The following is a 19,017-nucleotide window of genomic DNA, read 5'->3' on the forward strand; positions in this document are numbered from 1 at the left end:
TCTTGGCTAACCATTCATGTTATTTTGTTCTGTCATTGCAGATAAATTATTAGTCATAACTGTAGCAACAAAAGAAAGTGATGGATTCCATCGATTTATGAAGTCTGCCGAATACTTCAATTATACTGTGAAGGTATGGCATTGTTTTCACTCATGGTGATCTTAGACTATGTCGCTTAAGTGTGTTTTTTCATAACAACAACAACAACAAAATCTTTAATCCACACAAGGAAGACAAAGTTTGGTTACATAACTGCTGTTAGTTTACATACAGTTGCTTTTTTTAAAGGCACCTTTTGACTTTATTAATACCCGGCCACTCAGACAATTTCTTAATATTTGCTATTGCATTGTATAAACATGGTCTGTAAAACAACAGAAAAATGTTTATATGTGTGTGTGTGCATATATACAGCCCTAGTGACGCCGTGGTTAAGAGCTTGGCTACTAACCAAAAAAAGTCAGCAGTTTGAATCCACCAGGCGCTCCTTGGAAACCCTGTGGGGCAGTTCTACTCTGTCCGACAGGGTTCCTAAAAGTCAGAATTGACTGGACAGCAACGCGTTTTTGGTTTCACTTACAGGTCCTTGGTCAAGGAGAAGAGTGGAGAGGTGGTGATGGAATCAATAGTATTGGAGGGGGCCAAAAAGTGAGATTAATGAAAGAAGTCATGGAACATTACGCCAATCAAGAGGATCTGGTTGTACTGTTCACTGAATGGTAGGAGAATGTTTCACCTTTCAATGCATTACACCCTTTGGGTTTTTAAGAGTACATATTAAACTTTTTTTTAAAAAGTTGAAAAATTTGTATTTCTACATTATGTTTCAAATCATTGACAACAAATAATTGTTTTAAAAAATGGAATTTAGTGTGAACTATGGTTATGTAATATAATCAAAGTTGATGTGTTAGCCGTAAACACGAATGAGGAAACATGGCATGAGCTAACAACACTTTTTGAAATTCATGTTTTAGTCTTAAATTAGAGATGGAGTAAGGATGACGTTGAGCTTTTCTATTGAGGATGAACATATCCTTAACACCAATGGATGTTGGTCAACCAGGAGATAGACCATGTAAAGTAATAAATACAAGTGAGATGTAAGAAGACATATGTTCTCGAAGAAGAAACTTGCTCGTGTGTACATACCTTTTGGCCTACAACTTCACTCTCCTTCTAGTTAATTTGAAGTGGCCACCAGATCCTTCCTCACTGTCTTAGTTTCTCAGTGCTGCTATAACAGAAATACCACAAGTGAGTGGCTTTAATGAACAAAATTTATTCTCTCATAGTTGAGGAACTAGAAGTCTGAATTCAGGGTGCCGGCTCTAGGGGAATGCTTTCTCTCTGTGTCAGCTCTGCTGGAAGTCCTTGTCCCTTTGTAGATTCTGTTCCTAGTAGGTTCCTTGTTGATATCCCTGTGGCATCAGTCTTCCCCAGTTTGTCTTTGCTTCTGTGCCTAAGCTGCTCCTTTTATAGCTCAGAAGTGATTGGTTTAAGACGCACCCTATACTGACACGGCCTCATTAATATAACAGAGAAAACCCTATTCCCAGATGTAGTTATACCCACATGGGTGCCAGTTGCATTTGAGTCATTTCCCACTCATGATGACCCCGTGTGTGCAGGGTAGAACCATGTTCCACAGGAAGTTCAAGGGTGTGACCTTACAGAAGCAGATTGCCAGGGCTGTATTTTGAGGCACCTCTGGGTGGGTTTGAACCACCAACCTCTTGGTTAGTAGTGAAGTACTTAACCAATCGCACCACCCAGAGATTATCCACTTGTATGTTGTGTTGTTAGGTGCTGTCGAGTCGATTCCATGACTGAACAGGACAGAGTAGAACTGTCCCATAGGGTTTCCAAGGAGTGGCTATGGATTTGAACTGCCTACCTTTTGGTTAGCATCTGAGCTCTTAACCGCTACGCCACCAGGGCTCTGATCCACGTGTATAGGATTTACTACGCATAGTGTGCGGGAGAGGCACAATTCAATCTGTAATACTTACCGTCTTCTTGCCTTTCTTTTATAATGTCAGGTCATCAGTGGCTGCCACCTCCTTTCTTACATCTTCTTCACTTTTTTTTTTTTATTTGTTGAGCTAAGGTCTGGGGTTGCCAACAAAAAATGTGACTTACACTCAGGCAGTGGAACAACACTTTAATCACATTGAAAGGAGACAGTAAGGCCACCTTCACTTGTGGGCGCCGACTTCTATGACCAATGAGCCTTTCTGCACGGCCAATGCAGGGCTGATGGTCTGCGTGCAGCCCTCTGTGCTGCAGGTGAGAGATACTGTTCCTCCTTGCCAGGATCAGGTACAGAAGAACACATGCACTTAGCTAAGCAGATCCTGGGAGTATTGGCATGTGCTCAGGGCACAAGGGGATGGATGTCCTGATAGCTCACCGACTGCTGTGTGGTGTTCTTTGGGTCAAGTCGCCCCAGTAAAGGGAGACAGCTCACAGTCTTATCCCACCCTAGAAGTCAGGTCGACATATCTCGCCCTAAGCACAAAGTGGTCACAGGGAAAGGGGGTGGGCCGTACTTGGTCTCCCCCTTCCACATGGTCATTGATTGCTCACTTTAAATCACCTTGCATTTTTCCCTCTAATTTACCAGAGTCTTTTTGTATATCTTCCTCTATTTGAAAATTCAGAGACACAAATTATTGCAGGTAAAAGAGTAGTGCTTTTTGTGGAAATGTGTGCATAAGCCAGGAATTTTGAAATTCAAATAGACATCATGAAGTCCTAGTACCATCAGCTCTTAACAGTTTTCACAGGGCCCGTAGTACTTGCATCTTTAGAATATCCCTCATATCTCCTTGATCAAAAAACAAAGTTCTGCTCTGGTTATCCACTCCTGTGAGATGGGTTGTGGGAAAGCAGGTGTTAGCTTGTATACTGGGACTTTTTCTACAGAGTCTATTATATCTTTGTATTTTTTTACCCTCATAATAACTGTTTGGATTAAATACTCAGTATATTTTGGTTAAAAATTACCACAGATGTTAAACAACTAACAACTATGTGGAACCCTAGTGGCTCGTAACAGTTCAGATCCACCAGCTGTTCCTTGGAAACCCTGTGCGGCAATTCTGCTCTATCCTTTAGGGTCGCTCTAAGTCGGAACTGATTTGATCACAACGGGTTTTTTGGTTTAGCAGCTATGATGGTCAGCATGGTCTTGCCACACGTCCGTTTTGCTTTTGACTTGAAGAGATTCTTCCTTGTAAAAGTTACTACATATGATCCAGTAGTAATTGTAGATTCCCAGGCCTCCTTTTGGGTTTTAAGAAGGGCTCCTTCCCTCTGCATTTCCCCTCCGCAGCCTCCCTCCCCCAGATTTGAAATTCAGCCTTGGGAGGACTGTCAGTAAGGAGCAGGTTAGTCAGGGCCACCGAGGTACCTGAAGCCTGTTTGCGTGGTGTTTGTTTACTAGATGATGGTTCACTTAGGTCACTGTTAACATAAAAAAGTATTTACTTAATGATTTATATAGTCTGTTTTTTTAAAACGACTTGTCTTTGCATACCGTGAAATTCATTTTAAGTACAAAATTCAGTGATTTTAGTAAATTTACATTGTTGTGGAACCATTCCCATTATCCAGTTTTTAAAACATTTCTATCACCCCAGAATGATCCCTTTTGCCCATTTAGATAGGCTTTTGTGAATTAATTTGGAAACAATGTTATAAGAGTGCTTCCACGGGAATGTGTATTCTGAAGTGACTTTGGGATGAACGTTTAGAATAACAGTCATACTAGAGACTAGATGGAGCCCTGGTGGCACAGTGGTTAAGAGCACAGCTGCTAACCAAAAAGATCTACAGATTGAATCCACCAGTCTCTCTTTGGAAACCATATGGGGCAGTTCTAATCTGTCCCATGGGGTTGCTATGAGTTGGAATCAACTTGGGTTTAGTTTTGGTTTAGAGACTAGATATTTATAAGTATACTTCGTAGGGTAAGATATATCCTGTTTAATTTAGCTAAATGTAAATATCTGTCAAAGTTTCGAGTTCTACAAAAAAAAAAGGAAACTTATGTATGTATAACCAAAAAAACCCCGTTGTCGTCCAGTGGATTCCAACTCATAGCGACACTATAGGACAGAGTAGAACTGCCCCCATAAGGTTTCCAAAGAGAGGCTGGTGGATTCAAACTGCAGATCTTTTTGGTTAGCAGCTGAGCTCTTAACCACTGAGCCACCAGGGCTCTTCCATATGTATAGCCACCTAAAGCTTTTTTTTTTTCCTAATTATTTCATATTGTACTTTGTATGTTTATTTCTACTAGTATGACTTACAAAGTTTGACAGTCTCCCCTTGATTAGAACAACTACCAACAAATACAGTGGACTTAGTGACTCTTAGTAATGTGAATAAAGTACCATGGGTTCTTTTAGAATAGGCTAATAAACATTTTGGAGGCAAATATGGTAACTTGGTAGCTGCAGGTTCTTTTGTGGAGAGAAATGAATTGAGAATGGCCCTTCTTCAAGGTAAATGAGCATTTTGGATTTTATAGTAAAGTACTATGGATTACTTTTAGAGTTACCTTATGAAGCATGTATTTCTTTTACTTTAGTCACCTTGAAGACAGATGGTTAGACCTAATTATTGTGATCAGTATTTTTTTTTTTTAAGCAAAATATAATGAAAATTGCTTCTGTTCTTGTGAATAAATTAGGTACATATTAAATGTCGCCAGGTAGCTAGAGCTGTGCTGGGTACAATAAACTGTAAACCAACTGTCTCAGATCCTGAAATAAGCACATGGTAGAAAATTCATCCAGATTATTGGGTATCAGACAAAGATATCCAATAACATTTTTGGTTATTCTTTTCTTTTTCTCCTAGACTTAAGAAAATTCTTTAGATGAATACCTACTTAGAAATAAAGTCTTGGTGTACTTACTTCAGTTTAAATTTGAACAGGGTATAAATTTACATTTTCATGGGTGACTATATAAGCAGAACACAAGTGTGCTCCATTTTAAAGACTCTGAATATATGAAATATTTGAAAGGCATATTAGGTGGTGGTTATTGATTGGTCTTACCAGTAAAACAATATTTCCTACTTAAAAATACCTGTTCAAGAATTTTGGTATATAAAATCTCCTCCAAACCAAAAACCTGTTGTTGTTTAGTCGAGTCTGACTCATAGAGACCCTATAGGACAGGGTAGAATTGTTCCATAGGGTTTCCAAAGCTGTAATCTTTACGGAAGCAAACTGCCACATCTGTCTTCCACACAGTCTCCTCAGTTTATTAAAACATTGGTTAAAAGATGACAAACTCTATGGCTTTGAAGTAAGATAAAGGACTTTGAAAATTTATAGGCAATTGCCAACTAAAGATATTTAGTAAGGAAGACTAAACTTAAAAACAAACAAGTTAGAGTTGGTAGTCAGTGTCATATACAAAGGTTGATATATAACTGAAATAAGTATAAAATCAAGCCATTGCTTCATCCGTTTACTAGGTGGCTCTGGTCTGGGTGATTGGTCCAGAATATATGAACTTTGGCTGAAAATGGAGAGATAATCTTTGTCACACAGATCCCTGCTGTTACCCAATATGCTTTATCACTGTGAGTGTATATGGCTGCTTCTACTCACTTCTGCTGAATCGTAGTTGTATGCGTGCTGCCCACAGTGAAGCTGGGGGCTCTATCTGATTGACATTTTCTCAGGGCCCAATGGCAGGCACTCCTTAAATACGAGGTAACAGTAATTGCCTTCCAAGAGGCAGAACAGACCTTACAAGAGGGAGAAACATGACAAATGCTTTAAACTGTTTTTAAAGATTGTTTTTCTTTGTCCTTTGGAGAAATAAAATGACTTATGAAGATTTTTTAAATCTCAAAGGATTGACTTTATTAAAAAAAGTTGAACTTTGATTAAAAACCAAGATTATGATGTTGTCGTTTCTAATCTCTCATATGTCAGCCAGTGTTTATTTCTTTTGGCTTCTCGTTAAATCTTACTTTGCCGAAACAGTGAGATCAGTGAGCAGAGTTTTCACTTCATATTCAGTATTCAAGTATTTAGCACAAAGTGCCATCCAGGCTCTGAACTTGATGCTACTAAAAAAGAGATAAGCACAGACCCTCAGGGAATTCTCATTTATATGATATTAATTCTGCAAATAAAGCTGGGCAGACCTAATACATATTATATATATTATATATATATGTGTGTGTCTTCCAAAAAACTCAGATGTTGATATAATTTCTTTAGAATTATTTACCTTTAGAAAACTGAAAGGTTACATTTTATGGGGTGATTTTGCTAACTGTGTGTGAAATACCAGCTTTATGATTTCTTTTGTTATTGTTTTCAGAGGTGTAATTTATATGCGTTATCCTAAAAGTGACCAGGTCCTAACTTACATATATTCTACGAAAGGAACATTTTGTACGTCTCATAGTTCAGGTTACCCAGTATGCCTGCTTTTTATTTAGTTTATACCCATAACCAACCCCATTGCCGTCGAATTCCAACTCATAGCGACCCTGTAGGACAGAGTAGAGCTGCCCCATGGAGTTTCCAAGGAGTGCCTCATGGATTTGAACAGCCAGACCTTTTGGTTAGCAGCCGTAGCTCTTAACCACTATGCCACCATGGTTTCCCTTAGTTCATAGAGAAAACAGTAAAAATATTTTGAAGGTAAAGCTTTTCAAGTATGATGTCTATAGGCTTTTTTTTTTTTTTTTTTTTTTTTTTATGGTGTTGTAGGTGGAAGTTTATAGCACAAATTAGTTTTTTCTTATTCAAAAATTTATGGACAGATCGTCTTGTGACATTGCCTGTGGTCCCTGCAATGTGTTAGCCCTCTTCTCTTTTCCCTTCCCACCCTGGGTTCTGTCTCCCCTGCCAGGTAAGTATAACGATGTCTCTAGTTTTAAGTAGCAAAGGTGCATTTGTTTGATGGGCACCTCTTCCTGGCAATGATGACAGTTCAAGTGTGCAGACACGAAGAACCTAGTCCTTAGCTATGGACATTTCCTTGTATTAGTCTGAAGGAAAGCCAAAGCACATCATAGTTCCCAGTTTTTATTTTTTGAGGGAAAGACTGAAATGAAATCATTAGCTGTCACTTGAATTAGTCAAATACATTGCACTGCTTTCTGGTTTTCAAACTGTATGTTTTTGTTAATATTTACAGAGCTTTGATCGAGCATTTTAATGGGTGTGTTGGACAGAGGCAGAGGAGGTGACATATGAAAGAAGTGTTGGTGTTCAGATATGTCTGGTTTGATTGTCCCTGGGTACTCTCATTTGGGATAAATCTAGAATTTACCTGACCGTTGTAGTATATGTGTATTTATGATGGAAGTATTCCCCAAACAGATTATCTACTCCTTGAATTTTGCCCTTTTTAGTAAACATGTATTAAGCATCAGTTATGTGTAAGATACGGAACATTGGTGGTTCAGTGGTGGAATTCTTGCCTGGGTTCGTTTTCCAGCCAGTGCGGCTCAGGTACAGCCACCACTTGTCTGTCAGTGTCGGTGGAGGCTTGCATGTTGCTACGATGCCGAACAGGTTTCAGTGGAGCTTCCAGAGGAGCTCCCAGACTAAGAAAGACTAGGAGGAAAGGCCTGGTGATCTGCTTATGAAAACTGGCAGCGAAAACCCTATGGATCAAAACAGTCAGGTTCACAACCAATCATGGGGATGGTGCCGGGCCGGGCAATGTTTCATTCAGTTGTGCATGGGGTTGTCATGAGTTGAGTGTGGACTTGACAGCAGCTAACAACAACAACATGTACAAACTATGGTGATAGCTGTTGTGGTTGATGGTGGATTGACTGGGACTGAAATCCTGCCCTCTGGATACATTTTTCTGACATATGCTATGTATATGTTATATCTGGCACATAATAAATAATAATAAATGCTGGGGATTAAAAATGGTTTCATTATTCCCTCATTGATTCAGTAAACACTTCCAAAAACCAAACCCATAGCTGTCGAGTCGACTGTGACTCAGACACTTACTGTACACTACATATGTGTCAGATTTGAAAGCTCTAATGGTGCAGAGATAAGGTTAACTGTCATTTAAAGCTGGAGGGAGCTTTTCATCTAGTTAACCATCTCATTTTACAAATAAAGACACTGACCCAGACAGAACAGGTGATGACTCATGGTCTCACAGATAGCTGGCAGCTCGAGCAGTCTGCTGCCTTTGTCACCACTTTCTACTTGGCTACACTCTGTTCTAGGGTTGTGCAAGCACTGGGCCACAGAGAACATCAGGAGAAGAGGACCCTCTAGATAGGCAGGGTCTGCGTCGATTCCCACGTCTCCCCGGCCTCAGTAAGGATTTCATTCAGCACATGAGATTATATGCCATTTGAAGGAAAATCCCCTCAGTGATGATCAGCTTCAAATAGTACACACCTTATACCAACGTAACTTCCTTTTCTTCTCTCTAATATTCCTTAATAAATTTAATCAGTTCCCACTGGGATTTTATTGTAATTTATTTTGCAAGTTAAAGCAAATGGCCCTTGGATTCCATAGTATTGGTTTGCAGTGTACATGATGTCTGAAAATATAGACATGTGTTTGACATGAAACCAGTAAATTAGTTGCCAGCCAGTCAGTTCTGACTCAAGCCGACCGCGTGTGAGCCCGAGTAGAACTGTGCTCTGTAGGATTTTCAGTGGCTGATTTTTTGGAAGTAGATTGCCAAGGCTTTCTTCTGAAGCATCTCTGGGTGGACTCGAATCTCCACCCTTTCAGCGGGCAGCTGAGCGCGTTTGCTGTTTGTGTCACTCGGGGACTCCCTCATTTGAGGTGAACAGGTGATAAAAGGCTGAATTACCAGGTGTGTTGCTACTGCTGTGTTTCAGTTTTGTTAGACTTTATATAAGCTTTTAGACAATAGCCAGTAATAGTTTGAATGATTATCATTTGTAGCTTAAGTTTATGCTAGTGATGATGAAGAAGGGATTAAATTGGGAGGAAAAAAACAAGTAAGATTAGGGAACACTTGTGTTTTTTTTTTTTTTTTTCTGACAACTCAGTAGCTTTGCTTCTTGTTGAGACTTGGGATGATTTATTTATTCACTCCTTTGTTCAATAAGTATTTGTTGACTCTTCACAATACAAGGCTGTAGAGTATACCGATGAGTAAGGTTCTGGGTCTGGCGTATGAAGGAGGAACACAACATGAGATTGACACACCTAACTGGAAAGACGGAAACGCTGGTGGCGTAGTGGTTAAGTACTATGGCTGGTAACCAAAAAGTTGGCAGTGCAAACCCACCAGGCACTCCTTGGAAACTCTATGGGGCAGTTCTACTCTGTCCCGTAGGGTTGCTGTAAGTCGGAAGCAGCTCAACAGCAACAGGTTTTTTTTGGTTTAACTTGAAAGGCAACAAATAAAATTTCTGTGAGGGGGAGAGGAAAAAAGTGGAGTTAAGAAGGAAACAGTGTTTTCCAGCTGTGGTCACCAGGAAAAGGCTTGTAGATGAGGTAGGTGTAAACACATAGGCCTTAAAAGTCAGTAGGTTTGGACTTGACTAGCGAAAGATGTTCTAAGCAGAGGAGACATCGTGAGCAAAGACAGATGACAGATGAAGTAACTCAGTGTGGTGTCAGTACAGGGTTTTAAAGCCCTGTCAATGTGAGGCTAATTCATTGAGACTTCATTGTCTAGGCCAGCGGTCAGTAAACTATTGTCCAGCCTGTTGCCTGTTTCGTAAACAGTTTTATTGGAACACAGCTGTGCTCATTTGCTTACATATTGTTGATGGCAACTGCTTTTACACTCAATGGCAGAACTGAGACATTTGTGGGAGGGACGGTATGGCGCTCAAGGCCTGAAGTATTTTCCATAAAGGCCCAGGTAGTAAGGATTTGCCATAGGCCGTAGTTGAGAACCACTGATCCAGTCTGGGGACTGGCAAAGAGTGGATTTCAGGAGAGTTTATCAGAGACTTAATTAGAATTAGGAAGGAGATGAATAATGTGGAGGCCTGTACAGTTATGGAATTAATTTAGGTCAGTGCTTTCTGATGAGAGTAGGAAGGACTTGAATACAAAACCGATTGTTGTTGATAGGAGTTGCTGTCAAGTCAATTCCAAGTCGTGGTGACCCCATGTGTGTCAGAGTAGAACTATGCTCTGTAGGGTTTTGGACATTATGACGTTTCAGAAGCAGATCACCAGACCTATCTTGCAAGGCGCCTCTGCGTGAGTTTGAACTGCTAACCTTTCCACTAGTAGACGACTGCTTAACTTTTCACCACCCAAGGACTCCACAAAACAGACTAAGAAGGTGGAATCAGTAGAATTTGGCAAAAGATGTGATAAAAAGGCCATGGCAAGGGAGGCAACAAAGCAATGAATTAAAGATTCTGAGCCTGTATGACTGTGTGGTTGATGGTGCCAAAGAAATAGGAAACACAGAAGTACAGAGACTTGTGAAAGTCTCAATGACCTGTTGAAGGTGGAATACTGACATGCTGGTAGAAGACTGATGCAGTGTGACCATGTAAGGGGGAGCCTTACGGTTTTTGCAGGACCCAGAAATATTTGCCAGAGTTAAATGTGGAAAGTTTGATTTTATTTTCACATTTAAACCGTTCAGATTCCTATGAGAATTATTTTTTATGACCTTTGTGCTTTTTTTTTTTCTTTTTCTGTTTGGCTACTTGAATTTTTGTGGCCAAATAATTTTAAGTAGAAAAACTTCCTTGACCTTTGAGATGCTTTAAATCTCTTCAAAGAACTTTTCGAAAGTAAATGCAGAAATGACAGTGTCATAGCCTCAATGGGAAAAGTTTCATCAACCTTATATTTTAATTCAAATTCTTATTCGAGTTATGTGAAGATATTTTTTGTCTTCGTCTTTTGCCTTAAAATAATTGCCTTTGGCTGAAAAGCTGATTCATTCTTACAAAATCAAAAAAAAAAAAAAAAACCAATTGCCATCAAGTTGATTCTGACTCATAGGAACCCTCTAGGGCAGAGAAGAAATGCCCCATAGGGTTTTCAAGGAGTGGCTGGTGGATTCGAACTGCTAAGCTTCTGGTTAACAGCCGAACACTTAACCACTTGTACCACCAAACCGAACCGAACCGAAGCTGTTGCTGTTGAGTCGATTTCAACTCATAGTAACTCTACAGGACAGAGTAGAACTGCCATACAGAGTTTCCAAGGAGCGCCTGATGGATTTGAACTGCTGAACTTTTGGTTAGCCGCTGTAGCACTTAACCACTACACCGCCAGGGTTTCCCTTGTACCACCAGGGCTTCTAAAATACTAAATTGATGCTCTCAAGAGCGTCACAGTCAAATTGGATCTTCCTGATAGCCAGCAGTCCAGATGCAAGGCTGTGCTATCTAACCCAGGGGGTAAGGGTGCACACGCCTTTGCTTGCAGGCTCCCTCTCAGGGGACTTGTTAATATGCTAGGAAGGGCTCAGGCACGATTGAAAACTTTCTACGTATGAATTATTTTATCAAAATAATGCGTACCGTTTCTCATCTTGATATAACAGAAGTCAATAATTTTTTTAATAATTTTTATTGTGCTTTAAGTGAAAGTTTACAAATCAAGTCAGTCTCACACAAAAACCCGTGTACACCTTGCTACACACTCCCAGATACTCTCCCCCTAATGAGACAGCCCGCTCTCTCCCTCCACTCTCTCTTTTCTTGTCCATTTTGCCAGCTTCTAACCCCCTCCACCCTCTCATCTCCCCTCCAGGCAGGAGATACCAACATAGTCTCAAGTGTCCACCTGATCCAAGAAGCTCACTCCTCACCACCATCCCTGTCCAACCCATTGTCCAGTCCAATCCATGTCTGAAGAGTTGGCTTTGGGAATGGTTCCTGTCCTGGGCCAACAGAAGGTCTGGGGGCCATGACCACCGGGGTCCTTCTAGTCTTAGTCAGACCATTAAGTCTGGTCTTACGAGAATTTGGGGTCTGCATTCCACTGCTCGCCTGCTCCCTCAGGGGTTCTCTGTTAGGGCAGTCATTGGTTGTAGCCGGGCACCATCTAGTTCTTCTGGTCTCAGAATGATGTAGTCTCTGGTTCCTGTGGCCCTTTCTGTCTCTTGGGCTCGTAATCAGCTTATGTCCTTGGTGTTCTTCATTCTCTTTTGATCCAGGTGGGTTGAGACCAATTGATGCATCTTAGATGGCTGCTTGCTAGAGTTTAAGACCCCAGACGCCACTCTTCAAAGTGGGATGCAGAATGTTTTCTTAATAGATTTTATTATGCCAATTGACTTAGATGTCCCCTGAAACCATGGTCCCCAGACCCCTGCCCCTGCTATGCTGGCCTTCGAAGCATTCAGTTTATTCAGGAAATTTCTTTGCTTTTGGTTTAGGCCAGTTGTGCTGACCTCCCCTGTATTGTGTGTTGTCTTTCCCTTCACCTAAAGTAGTTCTTATTTACTATCTAATTAGTGAATATCCCTCTCCCACCCTCCCTCCCTCCGCCCTCTCGTAACCACAAAAGAATGTTTTCTTCTCAGCTTAAACCGTTTGTCAAGTTGTTATAATAGTGGTCTTATACAACATTTGTCCTTTTGCAACTGACTAATCTCACTGAGCATAATGCTTTCCACGTTCCTCCATGTTATGAAATGTTTCACAGATTCATCACTGTTCTTTATCGATGCGTAGTATTCCATTGTGTGAATATACCATAATTTATTTATCCATTCATCTGTTGATGGGCACCTTGGTTGCTTCCATCTTTTTGCTATTGTAAACAGTGCTGCAGTAAACATGGGTGTGCATATATCTGTTCGTATAAAGGTTCTTATTTCTCTAGGATATATTCTGAGGAGTGGGATTGCTGGATCGTGTGGTAGTTCTATTTCTAGTTTTTTAAGGAAGCGCCAAATCAATTTCCAAAGTGGTTGTACCACTGGACATTCCCACCAGCAGTGTAGAAGTGTTCCAATCTCTCCACAGCCTCTCCAACATTTATTCTTTTGTGTTTTTTGGATTAATGCCTGCCTTGTTGGAGTTGTTGGAGTGAGATAAAATCTCGTTGTAGTTTTGATCTGCATTTCTCTAATGGCTAATGATCGTGAACATTTCCTCATATATCTGTTAGCTACCTGAATGTCTGCTTTAGTGAAGTGTCTATTTATATCTTTTGTCCATTTTTTAATTGGGTTATTTGTCTTTTTGCAGTTGAGTTTTTACAGTATCATGTAGATTTTAGAGATCAGGCGCTGATCAGAAATGTCATAGCTAAAAACTTTTTCCCAGTCTGTAGGTAGTCTTTTTACTCTTTTGGTGAAGTCTTTGGATGAGCATAGGTGTTTGATTTTTAGGAGCTCCCAGTTATCTAGTTTTTCTTCTACATTCTTTATAATGTTTTGTATACTGTTTATGCCATGTATTAGGGCTACTAATGTTGTCCCTATTTTTTCTTCCATGATCTTTATCGTTTTAGATTTTATATTTAGGTCTTTGATCCAGAAGTCAGTAATTTTTATAAAAAAATTACTTAATCAATCCCTAGACCTTCTGTTAGCCCAAGACAGGAACCATTCCCAAAGCCAATTCTTCAGGCAGGTATTGGACTGGGCTAAAAAAAAAACTACAGGATAGAAAATGATGCTGGTGAAAAGTGAGCTTCTTGGATCAAGTAGACACATGAGACTATGTGGGCAGCTCCTGTCTGGAGGGGAGATGAGAGGGCAGAAAGGGTTAGAAGCTGGAAGAATAGTCACGAAAAGAGAGAGTGGAGGGAAGGAGTGTGCTGTCTCATTAGGGGGAGAGTAACTAGGAGTATATAGCAAAGTGTATATAAATTTTTATATGAGAGACTGACTTGATTTGTAAACTTTCACTTAAAGCACAATAAAAAATTTTAAAAATAGTGTAAATTCAAGAATAGTGTAAATTCATAATCATTATTTGCACTAGGAGCCCTGGTAGCACAGCGGTTAAGCATCTGGCTGCTAACGGAAAGGCCAGCAGTTCAAATCCACCAGCCGCTCCTTAGAAACCCTATGGGGCAGTCATATAGGGTCACTATGAGTCTGAGTTGACTTCACGGCAGTGGGTTTTGTTTGAATTTGGACGTAGGAACACGGGGGTGCAATGGTTAAGAGCTCAGCTACTAACCAAAAAGTCGGCAGTTCAAATCTACCAGCCACTCCTTAGAAACCCTATGGGGTAGTTTTATCCCGTCTTATAGGGTCACTATGAGTCAGCATTGACTCAAAGACAATGGGTGTTTTCACTTATGTCAGAGATGGTAACCAGCCCCCATAGACATGCCCACACCTTTATTTTTAATAATGGGATCCCCCCAGGCTTAGCTGGCACATGGCCGCCATCCTGCCACGTGACTAAGTCTGTTCAACAGACTGAGAGTAGAACTGCTGTGCCTAACCTCCAGGTCCTGTGCTTTTAATAAGGAGTTGCCTATGCTCTGCTGCTTCTCCCTCTCTTTCTCCTTCACGGTGGCCAGACTTCCCAGTGAAAAATACTCCACATGCCCTCACCATACGGTCCAATTCTGAATCTTTAAACAAACAAATAAAACAGAAGGATTAAAATATTGCTAATGTGCAACTAAGTAATTACGGGAACTTTTTTTTTTAATCTTAGTAAAACTAGGTTTGGGATCAGAGAGAGAGGCTTTTTTTTTTTTTTCATTTTAAACTGTTCTAGAGGATTCAACTTTTATGACTTTTTTTTTTAAATCAGTTAAAAAAAATTAGCTTACTTCAAAATAAGAACATATGTGTATGTAAAACCAAATCAAACCTGTTGCCATCAAGTCGATTCTGACTGAGGTCTTCCTAGTGTATTAACAAGTCCTTTGAGAGTGTTTGAGAGTGAGTCTGCAGGGAAAGGCGTGTATGCCCTTACTCCCTGGGTCAGATAGCACAGGCGTGCACCTGGACTGTTGGCTATCAGGAAGACCCAGTTTGACTTTGATGCTCTTGAGAGCGTCGGTTTGCCATTGCCACCTGGGATGTTAAGTCATTAAGTTATCATCCTTGGAATCCTTTCACCTGGAGTTATACTGATGTCTAAAAGATGCAAAATAATTTCTGGTTATACTGAATGTTGTTGTTATTTGGTGCCATGGAGTAGATTTTTGGCTCATAGTGACTCCATGTAACAGAATAGTGGTGCCTCATAGGGTTTTCTAAACTGTAATCATTATGGAAGCAAATCACCAGGTCGTTCTTCCATGGAGCTGTGGTGGGTTCAGACCACCAACCTTTAGGTTAGCAGCTGAGCGTTTCATCATTGCATCACCAGGACTCCTAATTGTAATGAATAGGGAACTTATCGCAGAGTGCATATGTTTTAGATAGCGGCTTTACACTTTGTATTTTGTTCAGTCATTATGATTGTGTGCATGAATGCAGTATGAGGGACAAAGTCTCTAGAAAAGAAATCAATGAAACGGAAGACGTTAAATTATAGTGTCAATTTTTATATAATATTTTTTCGGATATATTCAGTTTAAAAAGATGTGCTTGTCTGAACACGTTTACTTTAGGATTTCAGACTGAATAGTGATTCACAGATTAAAAGTATATTGAAGACGTTTAGTAGTGGAACACATTTTGTCAAAGATAATGATTTCTTCAGAAATAATGGTAGATGCAAATTGACTTGAAATGTGGAGCAGTTATAATGGCAGCTTCTGTCAGTTACTATGTCTTTATTATTAAGTTCTGTAGCAAGTAACTGACTTTTTAACATTTTAACACTTTTTTTAATTTCATTTTTGGGAATAAGTGACTGTTGAAAAATTATTAAGACTACCACTAAAAAAATCTGTCATTTTTTTGGAGTTTATTTGCTGGTGTAATGTAAATACTGACGATGTAGTGGAATCTATATGTGTTAAGTTGAGGGAACACTGTTCCGGGTGCTGTGTGAATAACTGCATTAGTCCTTTAGCTTCTTGGTCTTTTGGCTAAGACCAGAACTAATTCTGTGTTGCACTCTGAGCTCTGACTTTTATTAGAGACCTTTTCTTTATTTGCTTTATATGTCTGAATTCCAATGAGTGTATTTTAAGACTTCCTTTTTTTCTCGTTAAACAGCTTTGATGTCATATTTGCTGGTGGCCCAGAAGAAGTTCTAAAAAAATTTCTAAAGACAAACCACAAAGTGGTCTTTGCAGCCGATGGAATTCTGTGGCCAGATAAGAGACTAGCAGACAAGTACCCTGTTGTACACATTGGGAAACGCTACCTGAATTCAGGAGGTGGGTAAGACACTGGCAGAAAAAGGTTAGCATATGTCGTAGTAAATTACCAATATGGATAAAACAATCATCTTTTTTTTTTGTCCCTGTGGTACCTGTAGACATGAAGTTTTAAATAACCATTCACTTATTATTACTATAAATGAATAGCATCTGTTTAAAATCCAGGGTGCAGCTGACAATGCGTTTGCTCGTATGTCATTTGATGCTTCTAACAGCACTAGGCAGTCTTGGTATTATTATTATTTCCACGTTATGAGTGAGAAAACCAATGCTCCCAGAATTTAAGTGATTTCTCCTCAGCAGGAACCCTGGGTGGTTTAAAACAGTTAATGTGCTCAGCTGCCAACCAAAAGGTTAGTGGTTCAAGTCTAACTAGAAGGACATCGGGAGAAAGGCCAGGTGATCTGCTGCCAAAAATCAGCCACTGAAAGCCCTGTGGAGCACAGTTCTGCTCTGACACACAAGGGGCCGCCATGAGTTGGCGTCAAGTCAATGGCAACTGTTTTGTTGTTGTTGTTTCCCTCACAGCTGTGCTTAGGAACATGATTACTGTATATAAATACTGCACTTTTGAAACCCTGAACTCCAATGTGCACTGCCTGGTTTCAGCTCACTTTTTCTCTCCATCGCATTGCATCTATAGTTCATGCCTTTTGGGATCTCTGGGCCAGTTTATTTTTACCCACTCTGTACCACCTGTGGATTTTACTTCCTTGTTCAAGTAAGAAGAAGCCCTGGTGGCACAGTAGTTAAGAGATTGGCTGCTAATCAAAAGGTCCAGCAGTTTGAATCCACCAGCTGCTCCTTGGAAACCCTGTGGGGCAATTCTGCTCTATCCTTTAGGGTCACTATGAGTCGGAATCGACTTGATAGCAACGGGCTTATTCAAGTCAGAAACTGTGTTTCATTGTGTTGGTAACTCTCTCCGCATTGCCTCAGTAGCCTAACTTGGATTTCCAGTTCACGCACCGTAGGAAACCTCTCCCTCACGTGGGTGCCCGCTCTGACGCCTCTGCCTTGAGTGCTCGGCCTATAGACTGGGCCGCTTCCGCTTTGTGGCCTCCAACCTGTCAGGCCCTCACTAATACATGGTTAATCTTTCAACTTGTCCTAAATCCTAAATAAGTTAAAGCTAGTTTTTTTTTTTTTTTTCTTTCTTTCCCTTAAAGGAGGTATTTAGCTATGGACCTCTGGGATAAGTTTTATTTTATGCTTACAAAATTTTTTCTAAAGATGACGTGTATGGTGAAATCTCATCTGTAGATCCACCGGGATAGTAACATACCCACTCTGGTGTCTGACTTTCAGTCAGAGTCACAGTGCTATGGAAACGACAGAAAACTAGCAAGTCAGTGCCTGTGTGAGCCACTTCAGTTAAGGAAAATGTATTTGAAAGTGGAAACGTGATCACACAAGGCCATCCAAACGTCATCCTTAGGGTCCTCTGTAGTAAAAATAATTAGAGATGTCAGATAATCTCATTATGCTTAATAAAGCCTCATATAATTTCACGGATGATATAGTGATAGTTCTTTAAGGGACATGAGTCATTTCTGTGGATATATCTATTTTTAGTTTTTATTTTATTGTGGTAAAATATAAATACCATAAAATTTACCATTTAAATCATTTTTAAAAGTAGAATTCGACGGCGTTAATCACTTTCACAACATTGTGCAACCGTTATACCTGTGGGTATATCTTTTAGTTTTTAAAAAAATCTTTGCCTTGGAGATCGAACGTTTTTTCTTACAAGGAAAACTCCGAATATTAGAAACATTATCGGTCTGAAACAATATGGCATTTCAATATAAAAATATATATCATTTGAAATATATATTGTACGCTGTGAAAATAGGTGCAGCTTCTTTGCATTTATTTGAGGATGTTGGAATTTATAAAATGATAAATATAATTAAAAAAACAGTAATGTTATATATATATATATTTCACCAGAGAAGATCGGTCACAGGAGTAAAAAACTGTATTACTTCTCAGTGTTTTAGGATTTGTTTTTGTTTGGCAAGAATAACAAAAGAAATGAACCACCCGTGGTTGGTCTTTGCACTGTTTTCATTTTGTCTTGTTTTCTCAAGGTAATGTAATATTCCTGGACTTATTTCCTTTAATTTATTCTTTTATTCCTGTGAGGAAATTTTAATTTTGTGGGTAAAAAAAGTAGGTTTCCTTTCAATTCACAGGAGCAACACTGGTCCCTTTTAGAAAGTATTGGATGTCAGTGAAACATAGCAATTTGGCTGCATTTCTGAGATTCAGAGGAAGACTCCGAGGGGAAAAATGATCCTGTTGTCTGTGTCTTTTTTAGGCGAATGTTATTGGCAGATTTCATGCTTAGGCTCTCAGACCAAAAGGAACAATCCAATTTCAGACATCCGTTCTTAAGACTGACTCACAAAACCTTGCCAGAGAATGGTTTAGCAGGCAAAGTAATGACTTGTTCAAGTAATGAAAAATCTCTGAAATGTCCTAGATATAAAATTTCTTTGAGATGTTTGTAGTCAGTGACAAATTCAACGTTCCTTTGATTGTGTTAGCATCTCTGGCACGGGCAGTAAAACCACTGTAGTAGAAACTTTCTTTTTCAGAATCAGCGGATCCCCCATAGAGGATCCTAGAAGAACATTTTAGACGGTGAGGGAGAAAATTCTTCTGTCCTACTGTATTCCTATCCCCCTCTTGTTGCAGTTGATTTTGGTAATGTGTTTATTCAAAAAGTATTTGATTACTTTTTATCTTGTAATTTGTACCAAAA

General features: G+C 39.7%; 1 protein-coding gene across 2 annotated transcripts in view; it reads left to right on the forward strand.

Annotated features, from left to right (window-relative positions):
- Positions 1-19,017, forward strand: part of PLOD2 (procollagen-lysine,2-oxoglutarate 5-dioxygenase 2) — a 98,828-nt gene that overhangs the window by 37,907 nt on the left and 41,904 nt on the right. For both annotated transcript variants that reach the window (XM_049867210.1, XM_049867211.1), the window contains exons 2-4: positions 42-133; positions 584-720; positions 16,078-16,241. In XM_049867210.1, the coding sequence (XP_049723167.1) occupies positions 42-133; positions 584-720; positions 16,078-16,241 (393 nt within the window). The remainder of the gene's footprint in view (positions 1-41; positions 134-583; positions 721-16,077; positions 16,242-19,017) is intronic.

Source organism: Elephas maximus, chromosome 23 (assembly GCF_024166365.1).
Source record: "Elephas maximus indicus isolate mEleMax1 chromosome 23, mEleMax1 primary haplotype, whole genome shotgun sequence".
Classification (NCBI taxonomy): domain Eukaryota; kingdom Metazoa; phylum Chordata; class Mammalia; order Proboscidea; family Elephantidae; genus Elephas; species Elephas maximus.